Source organism: Brachyhypopomus gauderio, chromosome 5 (genome assembly GCF_052324685.1).
Source record: "Brachyhypopomus gauderio isolate BG-103 chromosome 5, BGAUD_0.2, whole genome shotgun sequence".
Taxonomy (NCBI): domain Eukaryota; kingdom Metazoa; phylum Chordata; class Actinopteri; order Gymnotiformes; family Hypopomidae; genus Brachyhypopomus; species Brachyhypopomus gauderio.
Window position 1 is genome coordinate 22,979,728 of NC_135215.1, and position 17,015 is coordinate 22,996,742.

The 17,015-nt window shown below is 40.2% G+C and overlaps 1 protein-coding gene across 1 annotated transcript; it reads left to right on the forward strand.

Moving 5' to 3' along the window:
• Positions 1-2,060: 2,060 nt before the first annotated feature.
• On the forward strand, positions 2,061-16,454 carry napepld (N-acyl phosphatidylethanolamine phospholipase D). Its single transcript, XM_077006538.1, has 5 exons — positions 2,061-2,305; positions 10,387-10,684; positions 10,978-11,624; positions 11,754-11,868; positions 15,936-16,454. Exons 1-5 carry the CDS (start codon positions 2,103-2,105, stop codon positions 16,047-16,049), a joined length of 1,377 nt encoding a protein of 458 aa, XP_076862653.1. The 5' UTR covers positions 2,061-2,102; the 3' UTR covers positions 16,050-16,454.
• Positions 16,455-17,015: the final 561 nt, after the last annotated feature.

Below are 17,015 nucleotides of genomic sequence, written 5' to 3' on the forward strand. Positions count from 1 at the left end.
CAAGTGGATCAGTGTTTGTCAGACCCGGTAAAATATCAGTGAGCGCGGCTATGGTGCTGGGTGTTATAGCTCGTTTAATTTGATAGCGGGGTGGCCGATGAACACAGTCAGTTAAACACAACTCGTATGTTATGAGGCTGTGGTCAGAAACAGCCTCACTCTGAGGAAGAATTGCTAAACTGGATATGTCAATACCAAATGACAAGACCAAGTCTAAAGTATGACTACAGTTATGCGTAGGACCCACCACATTCTGAGTGATACCCATTGAATCAAGAATTGCTTGAAAATGAATGCTAAAAGAGTCACACCGATTTTCAAAATGGATATTAAAATCACCCACTATAATCACCTTATCGGCTGATAGCACTACATGAGACAGGAAGTCTGAAAACTCCTGCAAGAACTCAGAGTATGAACCAGGGGGGCGGTAAATAGTAATTAACATAAACGACTGTGACACTTTGTTGCTTGTTAAATTTGAAACATTTGATACAGTGAGGATGAGGTGTTCAAAAGAATTAAACTTGAAGCCAAATTTTTGAGAAATGCCTATCGCTCTAGCCAAAATCAATGATAGATAACGTGAGGATGACCACATACAAATAATTAAGGTAGAGTTTGAAAATCTATGTGCTAAGCTGAACGTACTGTTGTATAGGTTTTGTTAGGCAACATAAATTAACACATTCATTTGTGAAAGAAGAAACGGGAAGTTCCCCATTACCTGTGAAAAATGCCCATCTGCATTCATGTAATGACAACACTCAGTAGCCTATAACTCCTTCTCCTACTTTTTGGTCTTTTTACTGTCTTAATTGTAGGCCTATATTGATTTAAATTGTAAAATATATGCAACAAGGCCTCCAGACAGTGGAGGGTAAACAGAAGTTAACTGAAGGACATGACTGTATATAGTTAATATTGGATATGAATTATATCAGTTGGCTGCGTGACTTTTGTCCATTGAAAACTCACGTTTAGAGAATGTTACAAATAAAAGTCAAATTTCATTCAACATGTGCTTGTAGTTTTTTTTTTTATTTGCGCTAAAAAGTGCCCTTCAAATCCCCTCCCTCCCCCCCCCAGCACTTGCCCCCCAAAATGTCTGTGCACGCCACTGTGTGTGTGTGTGTGTCGCAGGTGGCTAGGGTTATACAGCTCCGGAGAGTCAACATCAAAGTAGATCAAAATAAAGTTTTAATTAAACTTATCAAAACAAAATATCAAAGCACAGCTTAATACTCTTTGATCGCCTTGACATTGATGTGATGACGTCACACGGTGGGGTGGGTGGGGGGGCTAGAGGTCAAAGGTCAAAGTCATTAATCATTTTTTGACAGAAGTTGTACTCCATTTTATATATTGGGATGAGTGGGGACCGAGTTAATTTTAGAAATTCTCACCAGACTGTCAGTGAAGTATTTATACTAAGGCTTTTAAAACAGTCATGATGCTTAATATTAAAGCTAATGTAAGGTAGGTCTGAGAGTTTTATTTTCCCACAGAATGCTTGTTCTAGGTCCATCCATCGGCTGTGTATGAAGTTGTATTTGATCCATTTTAAAATGTACTGTAATCTATTGGCTAAGAAATAATGATAAAAATTTGGTAGTTCTAAGCCACCATTGAGTTTTGGCTTTCGCACAGTTTTCAGACTTATTCTTGATGGCTTGTTTTTCCATAGAAATTTTGAGATGTTTGACTCTAAGGACTTAAACCAAGCAACAGAGGGTTTATTTGGGATTAGTGAGAATAAATAGTTGATTTTTGGTAAAACCATAATTTTAATGGTAGCGACTTAATTGATACGTATAGGTAAAGCGTTCCAACGTGTGAGATCATCTTCTATTGTTTTTAACAATGGCAGACCAATAGTCAAATAATAAAAATCAAACACAAAAAATAAAATTGTTAAACTACATGTGACAGTATTTTTGTTTGTAGTATCATTTAATACAACCTACCTAATCTGAGTATCTTATTATCTATTGTAGTGTTGTACAGCGAAGGGGGAGTTTGTCTAGGGCTTTTATTTTGAAAAAGGAAAACCCATGGATGGTGTTCATCCCCCCACGGTCCTAATGCCACTCACTATCTAAATGCTTGGTCTGGGTAAACTGACTAGTTACAGTGTTGTCACGAAAGATGGTCATAAACCTTCCTATATTCAAAAACGTCTGTTACTAAACTCAAAAGAGTGCAGGGTGGAGCGGTCGTGGCGCTGTCTTGGCACAACCCTCAGCAGGCGATTGCTTTTTGTGACAACTGCTTGCGGAACTGACAGGCCAGACGGCTACCACAGGTAGGAAGAACTATTTATGTGAGTTTGTGTGACGACGCTGAAGTTGGTTACTTATTCGCAGTTTGAGATTCGTTTGGTTACTTATTCGCAGCTCCTTATTCGGCGGCTGAAGTTGGTTCCTTATTCAAAAAGGGTGTCTTCACGATTCGTGTTTCCTGCACATATTGTTTAAAAGAGATAGATTAAACAAACGAGCGTAGGAGCATACATTTAAGAGGTTATTGTTTCCCATACTGATTTTGTGAATGTAGAATATATATATATATATATATATATATATATATATATATATATATATATATATATATAAAATGAAAGCATTCCTTTTGTAAAATGGTTTCTATTTCAAGTAATTCCAAGTGTACGCGATTTGTACATGATTGAATTCGTCAGCATTTCTAACGTAAGGAAACATATTCTTAGATTTGAAAACTAAAACACAGTTCTAGAACACAAATTAATCGGAAAAAGAAATACCAGCACACAACATGGCATATTGAGCAGTGGGCATATAGGTGAATACATTTAAAGGGGCGGTTTCAGAGGCTTATTGAAGGCCTTATTGATGGTGGGCCAGAGAAATAACAATGCATCATGAAGAACAGGTCACTCCCTAAGAGAGGAACCTGATTTTAGCCTGATCCAACATCACTTAATACCTCAAATCTATTTGGAAACACGGCATATTGAGTAGTTAAGTGCACAGGTGAAATGGTTCAGAGGGGCAAGTTCAGAGGCCTGCTGTATGCCTGTAAGGTCTTGGGCCAGGCAAAACTCAAATGCATCATACATAACTAGTTCCTATATGTAAGAAAAACCTGACTTTGGCCTGGCCCAACATCATTTTAGCCCTCAAATCTAACTGGAAACAAGGCATATTGAGCACAGATGAAATGGTTCAGAGGGGCAATTTCAGAGGCCTGCTGTATTCCTCTACAGTCTTGGGCCAGGCAAAACTCAAATGCATCATACATAGCGGGTTACTCTATGTAGGAGAAACCTGATTTTGGCCTGGCCCAACAACATTTTAGCCCTCAAATCTAAGTGGAAACATGACACATGCAGTGGTGTGCACAGATGAAATTGTTCAGGAGGTCGATTTCAGAGGCTTCCTGTATACCTTTAAGGCATCAGGCCAGGCAAATAACGTATGCATCATACATAACAGGTTCTTATGTGTAAGAGAAACCTGGTTTGAGCCTGGCCCAACATCACTTTAGCCCTCTGGGCCCGTATTTATCAAACTTCTTAGAGTGGAATTTTGGACTTAAGTGCTGAAAAATTCTTAGATTTGCTCCTACTCACAGAGTTAAGTGTAAGTGCCAGTTATAAAAACTCTCAAGTATAAGAATCCCTCTTGCTCTCCCGAAAAGTTAAGACTGCTCCAGAGGACTCATAAGTCGTTAAGAGTTGCCACTAGGGGGCTGAGATGGCACTGAGAAGACAGAGACGCGTGAGAACCTTCATTTTAGGTACACATTTCAATTTTATAGATATATAAATATGCACACAAATATGCACAATAATTAGGCATTAAGATAAGCATGGGTTAAATTTTTTTTTCTTTTTTTCGTGCAAGAGTGTAATATTCATGCTGCGATTTTCATACTTTAATTTTAAGCTTTGACTTCTGCCTTGTCAGTTATTGTATGTCATTTGGGAGTGAGTCCTCTGCCAGACTTCCTTCAGACGCTCACTTTTCCTCCGGCCATTCATGACTGGTGGTGTTTGGAAGCGCTGTCAGAGAGGGAGGGGCAGATGGAGAATCTGCGCTCAAGCCAGCAGGGTCGGGAGCACGAGCTTTAATACTGACAGATGCAATTATTTTATTAGCATCACAGTGTTTGTGTGCAAATCTAAATAAATTTTAAAAACATTGTCTTTGAGATATACTTTAGAATTTCATTAATGCAGGATCCATTCCACATATCACCACCGTTTCTTCCCCCATGATACGCTGCACCACTTCACAAACTGCGCTAAGAGGCTTGCCCGGTGGTCCTCCGCCTGAATGTGATTCAGTTAGAATGTATGCAGTATCCAAAATAAATCAGAGAAAACATATGAATAACAAAAGAAAGAAGGGAAAATACTATCTTTATAAAAAATTTGTTTTGTTTGAGAGGGGACATAAGAGGTCAATAGATGAAGAGAGGGAGGACAATAAAGTGGCGGTGTCTGTGGAGAGACAAGAGAAAGAGTCATGGGTAGGGATGCACCGAAAATTCGGCCACCGAAAATTTTCGGCCGAAATGGCTTAAATTTGCATTTTCGGTTTTCGGCCGAAATACTTTCATCACCGAAACAACACGGCCGAAACAATGTGTTGTGATGACGCAAACAAAAATCGCCACCTGCACGCGCTTATTTGGATAAAGGCTAGCAAAAAAGTTTTCCAGTGATGGCGCCGAGGCAAAGGACATTACACCAAAAATTATGGAACTCGTTGCCTTAGACGATCAGCCGTTTTCTGTCGTAGAGGATGCGGGATTTCGTAGGCTAATAGAGCACATTGAGCCCCGTTATGTTTTGCAGGGCAGACGACATTTCTCAGAAGCGTGTTTACCTGAGCTGTTTAATGTTGTTGCAACTCGCGTCACGTTTTTATGAGAGAATTTATATTTATCTTTCAGGCCAGTCAGTTATAATTAAATTTAACTCGTATAAAATACATATATTTATCCTCTCAGATAAAAACGGTCTGCAAGCGAGTTAAATTTAATTAGTGGTCGGCCCTTGTCAGCGTTATCGCCGTTAACGGCCCACCACTAATTTTATTTTATAATATGCATTACTGTAATGAAACCGAAATACCGAAATACATTATGCCAATTATTAGTAACATTGGATTTATGGCTAACCTCACTAAAATCAAGGCATTGCTATTCAAAGAATAAATCAACTACAAAATTTGATTTGAAAATATTTATTTAGCACTGACATTACAGTAATGCATATTATAAAAGTAAAATTAGTGGTGGGCCGTTAACGGCGATACCGCTGACAACGGCCGACCACTAATTAAATTAAACTCGCTTGCAGACCGTTTTTATCTGAGAGGATAAATATATGTATTTTATACGAGTTAAATTAAATTATAACTGACTGGCCTGAAAGATAAATATAAATTCTCTCATAAAAACGTGACATGAGTTGCAACAACATTAAACAGCTCAGGTAAACACACTTCTGAGAAATGTCGTCTGCTCGGCAAAACATAACGGGGCTCAATGTGCTCTATTAGCCTACGAAATCCCTACGACAGAGAACGGCTGATCGTCTAAGGCAACGAGTTCCATAATTTTTGGTGTAATGTCCTTTTGCCTTGGCGCCATCACTGGAAAACTTTTTTGCTAGCTTTATCCAAATAAGCGCGTGCAGGTGGCGATTTTTGCTTGCGTCATCACAGCACATTGTTTCGGCCGTGTTGTTTCGGTGATGAAAGTATTTCGGCCGAAAACCGAAAATGCAAATTTAAGCCATTTCGGCCGAAAAATGTCGGTGGCCGAATTTTCGGTGCATCCCTAGAAGTTACCTAGGGTGCAGGGTGGACGATAAACAACAATGATGTGAAGTGTGGTTGGGAAGCATACAGTGACGGCATGATACTCAAATGTTGAGATGGTAATTTGTGGGAAAGTGCAAGGAGTAAAGCGCCAGCAACTGGACAGAAGCAATCCAGTGCCACCTCCCCTTCCAGTCTGTCTTGGAGAGTGTGAGAAGGAAAATGCAGATGACAGGGCAGCAGGAGTAGCAGAGTTCTCTGGGGTGATCCATGTCTCTGTTAGGGCCAAGAAGTCAAGGGACTGATGAGCTGCAATGGCTGTGATGAAGTCTGCTTTCTGGACTGCAGACTGGCAGTTCCAGAGTCCCCCGGTCGCTATGATCGGGGTGTTTGTTGAGAGTGGAGGGTAGATGAGGTTACTGGTAGTGCGTTTTTTGCAGTGATGTTTGCATTGACGGCGACTATAGGGAGTAGGGATGCAAATTATCGATTAATTCATTAATCGTTAGTTGACTGATCTTATCGATCGACTTTCGATTAATCGATAAGCGGGGTTTTTCACCTGAATTTCAGTGTTTCAATAGGGCTTTTAAAAATATCAGCTAAATATACTGCTCAAAAAAATTAAGGGAACACTAAAATAACATATCCTAGATCTCAATTAATAAAAATCTTTGAAATCAGTTGAAAATCTCTCATTTCTACCTGTTGTCTGTTCCATTTGCACAAGAGCAGTTGAAATTGATTCACAATCAGTGTTGCTTCCTATCTGAACACGAAGTGTGGATGACTTGGAGTTACATTGTGTTGTTTAAGTGTTCCCTTTATTTTTTGAGCAGTGTAGTTAAAACACTTTGTTCAAAAAGTATATATTATATTATGATAATTATATTGTATTATATTATATATTGCTCAAGTAATTATGCATGAGGAAATGTTTATGGTATAACAAAATACATTCTTTCATTTTAAAAAAGGAATAAATTAAGGACTGGCTCAGTTCAATTTGAAACATTAGACATAAAAAAAAATGTTTTAAAAAAAGAAGAAATTAAATAGAGAGCCTAAACAGAATATTATTGAGCCCATGTTTGGACAATGTTTCTAGCTTTGTAGTGAACACATGCTGTAACGCGACCGGAGAGTGCCCAAGTTTCCACAACATCATTGAGCTTGTCAGTTAAACTGTCAGCGGTGTGTCTATCCGACATGTTCGTCGTAATCAGCACTGCAGATTTTAGCTGCCAGTTCTCGTCAGTGTAGTGGCACGTCACAGTAATGTAACTTTCTGTTGTTAGAGCCGTCCAACAATCTGTTGTAAGGGCTACAGTAGTAGCAGTAGATAGCTTTGTTTTTAGCTCACTCGTATTTTTTTGTAGCGAGCTTCGAAAACGCTCGCCTTCCCAGTGTAGCTGTGATTTTAGGTTGACCAGGTGCACTGGTGATATGCAGGACAGCTGCATGCATGATGTTCAAATGATAATTGAGTGAGCTAGTGGAACTGTTGTACTTCAATACCGCATTACACACAGAACATTTGACTTCTTTGCCTAAATTAACAATGTTGAAATTGTAGCGACTACTACTCCTCGCAGCGAATTCCCTAACAGACAGGCACTTGGCCCTTTAAGTGACACTGGGAGAGCGGCGCCTGCGCGCGCCAGGGGAGGGGAAGAGAACAGTGCTATTGTTTGAGTTGCGTGGAAAATAAAGTTTCCCTCCTTGGGATTTTCTGGATTACGCAGTTTCTGCCTCGTTTCCCGAACACGCTTCAAAATGGTCCCACACCGCACGTCTTTTCGCCCGCTTCATTTTGTTTTCCACTCTGGTCTTTCGCGACGCGTGTTCACCTCTCGTTCTTACGCTCTGTTCAAGTTAATACAGGAGCGCTCTCTAATGATTAATCGTGATTAATACATTTTGATCGAGTAACGTCTTAATCGACAATTAATCGAAAGTCGATTAATCATTTGCATCCCTAATAGGGAGCAAGAACAGGGATGGAAAAACACATGATGAATGAATGAATGAAGGTGGTATATGATGTGTGTAAAGAGTGTGATACTTGACCAAAAAATGAAGATGGGCTTTAGTTGATTGAAGAGCAGGACTTATTTAAGCAGCAGTCAATATGTGGTCCCGCCTCAGTTATTCACACTTCCTGACCCGAAACTAAGACAGCTGATTTCACTAATGACAACAATAGATACCAAGTAGACTACAGACTAGCAGAATCAAGCTGAAAGTAATGTAATCCAAGGCCTACCTTAAAACCAGAAGACAATCCCAAGCACAGCACAACTAATTCCAATCAGAAATGCCACTTACAGGGTTGCCAACTTTTCAAGATCGCTTGGAGTGAGATTTGAACCTGGAGGAGGTGGCGAACGTAAATTGTTGATGGGGTGGGGGGGTGGTGGTGGTGGTGGTGGCAAATTAAGTATTATATCGCAATCGATTGATCGCCAGTGGTTGGCGCCAGAGCGAACCTGATGCTGAGTTAGCAGATGTTCAAGTACTTGATAGTCAACTGGCACCATCTGGTGGAGCAATCATAGTTTTTCAGCTTCTCTTTTTTGAATCTGCTAACTCAGCGTCAGGTTTTATATTTATTGGGTCATTCCATGTCAAATCAACCAAGAAGTTGTGTACATTTGTGTAAATACTGCATTTTAGCACAACATAAATTTTGTTTTGCTTCTCTTTTTTGAATGTTATTTTTCCATGATATTGGGGATTTTCAGTGGTGAATAAAACCTCTATATCAAAAAAGGCCATTCCAATTTTTCTACCATATAATCAGCACATATGAAAGTATATAACGGAACAAAAATATAGAAAAAATAAATATAGGTATTTTGGGAATCAGTGTCCAAACAAGGGTACCGTACGTGTAAAATCTGATATTTGACAGCAAATTGTGCAAAAACTGGACCACATACAGGCAACTTAATTATTACTTCAACATTGCCACTGGAAGTACTTTGAAACATAAAACATAGATCAGCCTTCTTCTATTCCATCCATGAGATAATGACAGGTGAAAATGACTGTTAGTTGATTTTTTTTTTCCAACTCTGGAAATGTTTTCTATTGACACAACACAACTTACAGCACCAGAAAGTACATAAATTACAGGTATACACGTTTCTAAACATACAAAAAAAGTCAGCCTTCTAGCTGTAATAGTTTTAGAGATATCCACATTCAAATATTGCTATTTATCCACTTTCGCAAAAGATGAGTCTGGGGGTGGAGGGGTGGGGTTTTTACAAAAACAGCTGTAACTCTTGAAATATTGAACATGGAACAGAAATACTTTGGATTTTTCCATGAAACATATCTGCCTACAAATGGGGAAAGTTTGATTCTGAGATGGTCAATCTAAATTTTGGTTGATTTGACATGGAATGACCCTGTAGAGCAGGGGTGCTCATTACGTCGATCGCGATCGACCGGTCGATCGCGAAGGAAGTGTCGGTCGATCGCGAAGGAATGTGCGTAGATCGCGTCACATAAAATAGTAGTAGATGAATCGCACATCTGCTCTGACGGTTGTATTTTGATTGACATTCACGGTAGCCAATCTGCAATCCACTCAACAAATTACGTTCGCCACCCCCCCCCCCCCCCCCCCCCCCCCCTCTACAAATTACGTTCGCCACCCCCCCCCCCCCCGCTCAACAAATTACGTTCGCCGCCACCCCGGTAGATCTTTCTGACTTGGTCATCTTATAAGTAGCTCGCAAGCTGAAAACTGTGAGCACCCCTGCTGTAGAGGAATACAGCAGGCCTCTGAACTTGCCCCTCTGAACCATTTCACCTGTGCACTTTACTCAATATGCTGTGTTTCCAGTTTGATTTGAGGCATACAATTATGCTGGGCCAGGCCAAAATGAGGTTTCTCCTACTGATAGTAACCGTTTACGTATGATGCATGTGTTGCTTGTCTGGCCCGACGCCTTATAGGCATACAGCAGGCCTCTGAACTTGCCCCTCTGAATCATTTCAGTGTGCTTTCTGTGCGCTTAACTACTCAATATGCCGTGTTTCCAGGTAGATTTGAGGTATTAAATGATGTTGGATCAGGCTAAAATCAGGTTCCTCTCTTAGGCAGTGACCTGTTCTTCATGATGCATTTGTTATTTCTCTGGCCCACCATCAATAAGGCCTTCAATAAGCCTCTGAAACCACCCCTTTAAATGTATTCACCTATACGCCCACTGCTCAATATGCCATGTTGTGTGCTGGTATTTCTTCTTCCAATGAATTTGTGTTCTAGAACAGTATTTCTGTTTTTAGTTTTCAAATCTAAGAATGTATGGCGTTATTTCTCTGCCAATAGTCGAGAGCACATTTTTTAAGTGCGAGTTTGTATAACAGTTATATGGAAAATGGCTCTATTCTAAAATAGGCCTGAAAACTGTGAGAATGCAATATAGATCCCCCTGTGGTCAGCTGTTGAAAGGAATCTGGATTACATAGTCTCAGTATGAAATGCCTGTAGTGTATCTGGATATTTATTTTAATTATGTAATTTTTGATGTCAAATATGTAAACTGCATGTAAACCACAGTTGTAAAGCTATGGCTGAAGGAGGAATTGTGGAGAAGAATCTCTTGGAGGAAGGTGAGAGTGGGCAGACCTCAAGTAGCTCTGGAGACAACCACTCCAGGCATGACATGAAGAATAGCAGCCCTTCACATAAAATTCTCAGCTGGGACCATCATTATAAGGAAGTGACACACTCAAGGCGGGACTCCCGTGGGCGTTTTGTCAACCCTTGGCCAACGTGGCAGTTTCCCTCATATTCTACCATCCTACGCCTGTTCCTTATGGAGAAGAACCACAGCAATGTGCCCGGCTCTAAAGAGGTAAACATTCCAGCACCAGACAGTTGCGCTAGGCAGATGTGAGTCTGCAGGTATCTGGGCAGTGTATTTTTGTAATTTGTGTGTGCATTTTGTATGCTTGTCAGTATTTTCATATCAAGGAATGGAATAGTAAAAGTATGTAAAATGTTTTTATATACTTAAGCAGTACCAAAAAATTCCCAGCTATGAAATAAATATAGTGCCAATTGTAGGTAGATCCTAGTGTAGGTTGCAGAGATGTATGACCCAAGTTACATTCATTCTGTTTTGCTGATGTAACTCCCCTTTCAAAGGAGTTGGATAAGGAGTTGCCAGTGCTGGAGCCATATTTTGTGCGGAATCCAGAGCAGTGTGGACAGTTGGGCTCGTCCCTGAAGGTGACGTGGCTGGGCCATGCATCTGTGTTGCTGGAGATGGATGGGCTGGTGGTGCTCACTGACCCCATGTTCAGCCAGAGGGCCTCCCCACTGTCCTTCATGGGCCCCAAGCGTTACCGTGGCCCAGTGTGCTCTGTGGCACAGCTCCCCCACATGGATGCAGTCCTCATCAGCCACACGCACTTTGACCACTTGGATGCAAACACAGTGGGAGAGCTGAATGCTCGCTTCAGGTCAAAGCTGCGCTGGTTCGTGCCTCTCGGCATGCTGGACTGGATGAGCCATTATGGCTGTGAGAATGTAGTGGAGCTCGACTGGTGGGAGGAGAGCGCTGTCCCTGGCCACAAAGACGTAACATTTGTGTGCACGCCTGCACAGCACTGGAGCAAGCGCACCCCAGTGGATGACAACAAAGTGCTATGGGCCAGCTGGAGCGTGCTAGGCCCCAACACCCGTTTCTTCTTTGCAGGGGACACTGGGTATTGCCCTGTGTTTGAGGAGATCGGGAAGTGCTTCGGGCCATTTGACCTGGCTGCCATCCCTATTGGAGCATATTTGCCCAGGTGAGGCATAGGAATATATTAAGGATCTATTATGCATGGACAATATGGATGAAAACACAAATGCTCACATTGTATTGTATATTCCTGATAGAAACAATTGACTGACCGTGATTTTGTGTGTCTTTTCAGAGGAATCATGAAATCACAGCATGTGGATCCAGAGGAAGCAGTTCAAATCCACGTTGATGTTCAGGCCAAAAACTCACTCGCTATTCACTGGGGGACATTTGCGCTAGCTTATGAGGTATCTCTCTGCCCTCTCTGTTTATATGAGGTTGTAATTGTATATAAAGGGAGCCTTCACTAAAAGTCAACACTAGGCCTGTCGCAATAATTACATTATCGACTTATCATACGATAAATTTTTTTTATCATACGATAAAATAATTTTTGCTGATGTCAATAATTGTCCATTGGGTTTCCACGCAAATTTGTTTACATGAGAATAAACCGCAACTATGTTGTTAGATTTCAGAAAGGCATGCAGTGCTGCTCTCTCGCACCACCCCCCCCCCCCCCCCCCCCCCCTTGAGGGAAGAAGAATCTGTGATCAGAGAGCGGCATCTACCAGTTAGGAAATGAGTGCAGTACACGGAGTGCGTATGCGTCAATAACAGTGCCTCCACACACACAGGTGGAGATGTGTTAGCTCGCGAACATATTCGAGGCTAATAGGACCGAAATGATTAGAAATAATTAGCTTTTTATCACATTATTTAATGGTTGTTTATTATAGTGAGCGTAGCGCGCGACTCCGCCCACCTCATGCAAACCTCCGTGAACGGAGGAGGCGTTTATACTTTCCGCATCACATTCTTTGCAGTGTTGTTCAAAACGATATGTGGTAGTATAAAGAAATACCTCTCAAAAACAGGGGAATGAACATGTACCTGATGAATTTTAATGTTGCTTTGTGTTTCAGGTTTGAAAAGTGCTGGAATTTGTTTTTCACAACAAATATCTGTCTGACTGAACAGTTATCTTGTATTTCGTTAAGCCTCTTGTAATTCCAGGACGAAACATGAGAGAACATGAAGACATTAAGTTTGGGCGCGCTGTCGATTCGCGAGGTCATGCACCTCTCGAATTTTATAACTTCGCACACGCCTCGCCTCAGCGCAATGAACAAAATCATGTTTGCAGGTGGAATTCAAGGACTTGTACGTCATTTTCAAGGTCCATTTCAATATTTTTCAGCATGTTAAACTTAATTAAGTTAAATATTTATACATATACTCAAAATGATTCGAAATAATTCGCTTTGAATCACATTATTTAATGGTGGTTTATTTTCAAAATGCCCAGTCTTAATGTCTTCACGTTCTCTCATGTTTCGTCCTGGAATTAGTTAACGGTTACATAAAATAAACAAGATATTTTTTTCTAGTGTGTCTCTAGTTCTAACTGTGAGACGTGTGAGAATAACATTCGCGCCAGGGCTGAGTCTACCCTGTGGATTTTACTATATTTGGCATTACCTGTCGCCGTACCCCCGTGGCATCACCTGTTGCCGTACTTCCATACACTAGCGCGCACCCCCCCCCCAGTCTCACGGTGAATTCATTATAGTAGTGGTGTTGGATTATGGTGAGGAAACAGTGCCAATTCGAAATGTAATCGCTACTAGGCAAATATGGAATTGCAATCCACAAAATGCATTGCTTTTCCATACAAACATGCAGAATACGTGCCAAAATGAAATGCAAAAGCACTATTACATTACATTTCAATGCACTTTATCTCTTTATTGAAAAACAACACACACGAATTTGCATTCAAAACCAAAATGCTGAATTTGTGCCAGAATTGCATATAATACAGCTCAAAATGTAATCACGGCACAGAGGTATTGCTTTTCACCGTGCGGTATTTCAGACATAAATGTCTCCTTTAAATGTTGTGATGTGATGAAAACATGCCACAATGAAAAGTAAAAGCTCCAGTGTGTGTGGATTTGTATTTAAAGAAAGAAACGCTGAATTCGTGCCAGAAGCCACCTTGAAATGCAATCAACTGAACATCATTGTATTCCACTGTGTGTCACTGCGAAGCTGTATTCGTGCCAGAATGAAATCTAATAACTGTCCAATAGGAACGCTCGCCTGAATTTGGGGCGGGGCTTAGACTCCAGTCAGAAGCAATCACTCGTAGTTGGACTTGAAAGCAGCAGAAATGTCTTTTCACGACAGAATAAAAGAGGAAATAAACAGTCTAATTGGACAAATTGAGGCTGGTGCTCAATTTTAGCTCTTATTTATGCATAGAAACATAAATCGACAATATCATCTGTAGCGTCTTTATGCGCGGATAAACTAATTCAACACAACACCGGCCGAAATACCTTACAGGCATGAACTCCGAACTGTCAGGCACCGTTCAGAAACTGATCCGTTCAGTTAAATGTACAATGAGTCCCCGCTTAACAACCTGGGTTAGAGACTGAAATGTCCGTCGTAAAGCAGCTTTACAGTATAGAAAAAAACGAACAATGTACTCATGCATACAGCGTGAGAAAGAGCGATCGCGTTGCTGAGATGGGCTTATCGGACACAACACTCCACTACACTCCACAATCTCCGCAGTTTGAGATTCGTTTGGTTACTTATTTGCAGCTCCTTATTCGGCGGGTGAAGTTGGTTCCTTATTGAAAAAGGTTGTATTCACGATGCGTGTTTGCTGCGCACTTTGTTTAAAAGACATATATTAAACAAATGAGCATAGGACCATACATTTAAGAGGTTATTGTTTCCCATACTGATTTTGTGAATGTAGAAGAAAAAAATATATATATATATATATATATATATATATATATATATATATATATATATATATATATATATAATGAAAGCATTCCTTATATAAAATGGTTTCTATTTCAAGTCGTTCCAATTGTATGTGATTTGTAAATGATGATTGATTTCGTCAGCATTTCTAATGTAAGGAAACATATTCTTAGATTTGAAAACTAAAAACACAGAAATGCTGTTCTAGAACACAAATTAATTGGAAGAAGAAATTCCAGGACACAACATGGCATATCGAGCAGTGGGCATATAGGTGAACGGATTTAAAGGGGCAGGTTCAGAGGCTTATTGAAGGCCTTATTGATGGTGGGCCAGAGAAATAACAATGCATCATGAAGAACAGGTCACTCCCTAAGAGAGGAACCTGATTTTAGCCTGATCCAACATCATTTTATACCTCAAATCTATCTGGAAACACAGCATATTGAGTAGTTAAGTGCACAGAAAGTGCACTGAAATGATTCAGAGGGTCAAGTTCAGAGGCCTGCTGTATGCCTATAAGGCGTTGGGCCAGACAAGCAACATGTGCATCATACGTAAACGGTTACTATCTGTAAGAGAAACCTCATTTTGGCCTGGCCCGACATCATTTTTTGTCTCAAATCTAACAGTAAACATGGCATATTGAGTAAAGCACACAGGTGAAATTGTTCGGAGGGGCAAGTTGAGTTTTGAGTTTTGCCTGGCCCAGGACCTTACAGGCATACAGCAGGCCTCTGAGCTTGCCCCTCTTGCCAAAATGAGGTTTCTCATGAACACACACACTGGAGCTTTTACTTTTCATTGTGGCATGTTTTCATCACATCAGTGTTTAAATCAATCTCGTGATCATTACATTTAAAGGAGACATTTATGTCAGAAATGCCGTACGGTGAAAAGCAATACCTCTGTGCCGTGATTACATTTTGAGCTGTATTATATGCAATTCTGGCACAAATTCAGCGTTTTGGTTTTGAATGCAAATTCGTGTGTATTGTTTTTCAATAAAGAGATAAAGTGCATTTAAATGTAATAGTGCTTTTGCATTTCATTTTGGCACGTATTCTGCACGTTTGTATGGAAAAGCAATGCATTTTGTGGATTGCATTTCCATATTTGCCTAGTAGCGATTAAGTTTCGAATTGGCACTGAATTCTCTCCATATTGGATCTTCTGTTCTCATTAGTAATGTTATAGTATAGTTGAAGTTGGAAATTAAAATTCACACTGCAATAAGAAAATGCAGCAGTTTAGGTTTAGGGATTCACATCAGAGACATCAGGCCAATAAAATACATTTACGGGAGACGTGACTTGAAAACAAATGTATGCCAACAAAGTAGTTGACAAGTGTGACAATTATGTCACGTGTGTGAGTATAATTCATAATAGATTCCTTTTTACAGAAACTAGTCACTGGAGGATGGAAGCATGGCTTTTGTCCAGGATTGCTTCCTTGGGTAATGTGCCTAACATGTCACTGTACACTGATTGTAACTGATGTCCTTATGTGGGTTTTCTCTTAGTATTACTTGGAGCCCCCTGTAAGGATGCGAGATGCCATGATGGCCCATGGACTGAACCCAGATCAGTTTTTCACTCTCAGTCATGGAGAATCACGACTTCTCACCCCAAGATGACTTCCACTCAAGGCACTCTCTATAAAGTTAAAGTCTGTGACACTTCTGAGGTGAGAAGTTCAAGGAGTGATAGTTCATATTACTCATATTGTACTGGTGACAGCTCATATTTATTATATTGTACTACACTTAGTACAATATTTTTTTATTTCTTTAAGTACAGTTATATGTATGAGAGGCAAATCTGGCCAAGTGGATATTGTAATTAAATCAATAAAATGAAAATGCAAACACACATTTGCCATCTTTTTCATAAGTGTGCAAATTTCCTGCCAGAATGAAAACTAAAATGCAATAGATACATTTGCAGTTTGATTTCCTGTACAAATTAAAAAATTTAATTATTGGTGTAATTTGTGTAATAATTTGTGGCAGATAATAAATTTTTTTGTCATTTAATTTTCATCAACATTGTGGTATTTCATCACATCCATCCACAGCGTTTGCACATACATCCATGGCATCCACAAGCAAGCCAGACCAAATACAGGTCCAAATACAAAATACAGGTTAAGTGTGTGAACATCAGTTTAAACAACCATATATATAACATGTGCCAGTGATTAGCATGTAGCTCTGGCAGGCTAATCTATAGCAGCATAGCTAAAGGGAGGGTCCTGGAGGAGACCACAGTCATGAGGGTTCACTGAGCCATTGCTTTCCACCCAAGTCATTTTCACAACAAAAGTGAATGCATGACATGGCTGGATGACGGCATCAATATCTCAGATTACCAGAAAACTCAATGACTTTGGCAGAATATCCACAATCAAAATGAAAATACTACCTAAATTTTATTTTATTACCTAAAATCTTTTCTCAATGATCCCGATCCAACCCCCACCTACCTAGTTCACAGCCTTAGATGCAATCATCTCCAAATTCTATTGGAAAAACAAATCACCTAGAATTAAATTAGCTACATTACAAAAACAAAAAACCCAGGGAGGCCTAGAAGCTCCAAAT

Excerpts from the sequence above, each read along its gene's own strand:
- napepld (XM_077006538.1), top strand. The coding sequence starts at position 2,103 with ATGCTTGGTCTGGGTAAACTGACTAGTTACAGTGTTGTCACGAAAGAT. Across the intron at positions 2,306-10,386 it reads AGGCCAGACGGCTACCACAG|TTGTAAAGCTATGGCTGAAG; the intron begins GTAGGAAGAACT and ends TGTAAACCACAG. Across the intron at positions 11,869-15,935 it reads CATTTGCGCTAGCTTATGAG|TATTACTTGGAGCCCCCTGT; the intron begins GTATCTCTCTGC and ends GTTTTCTCTTAG.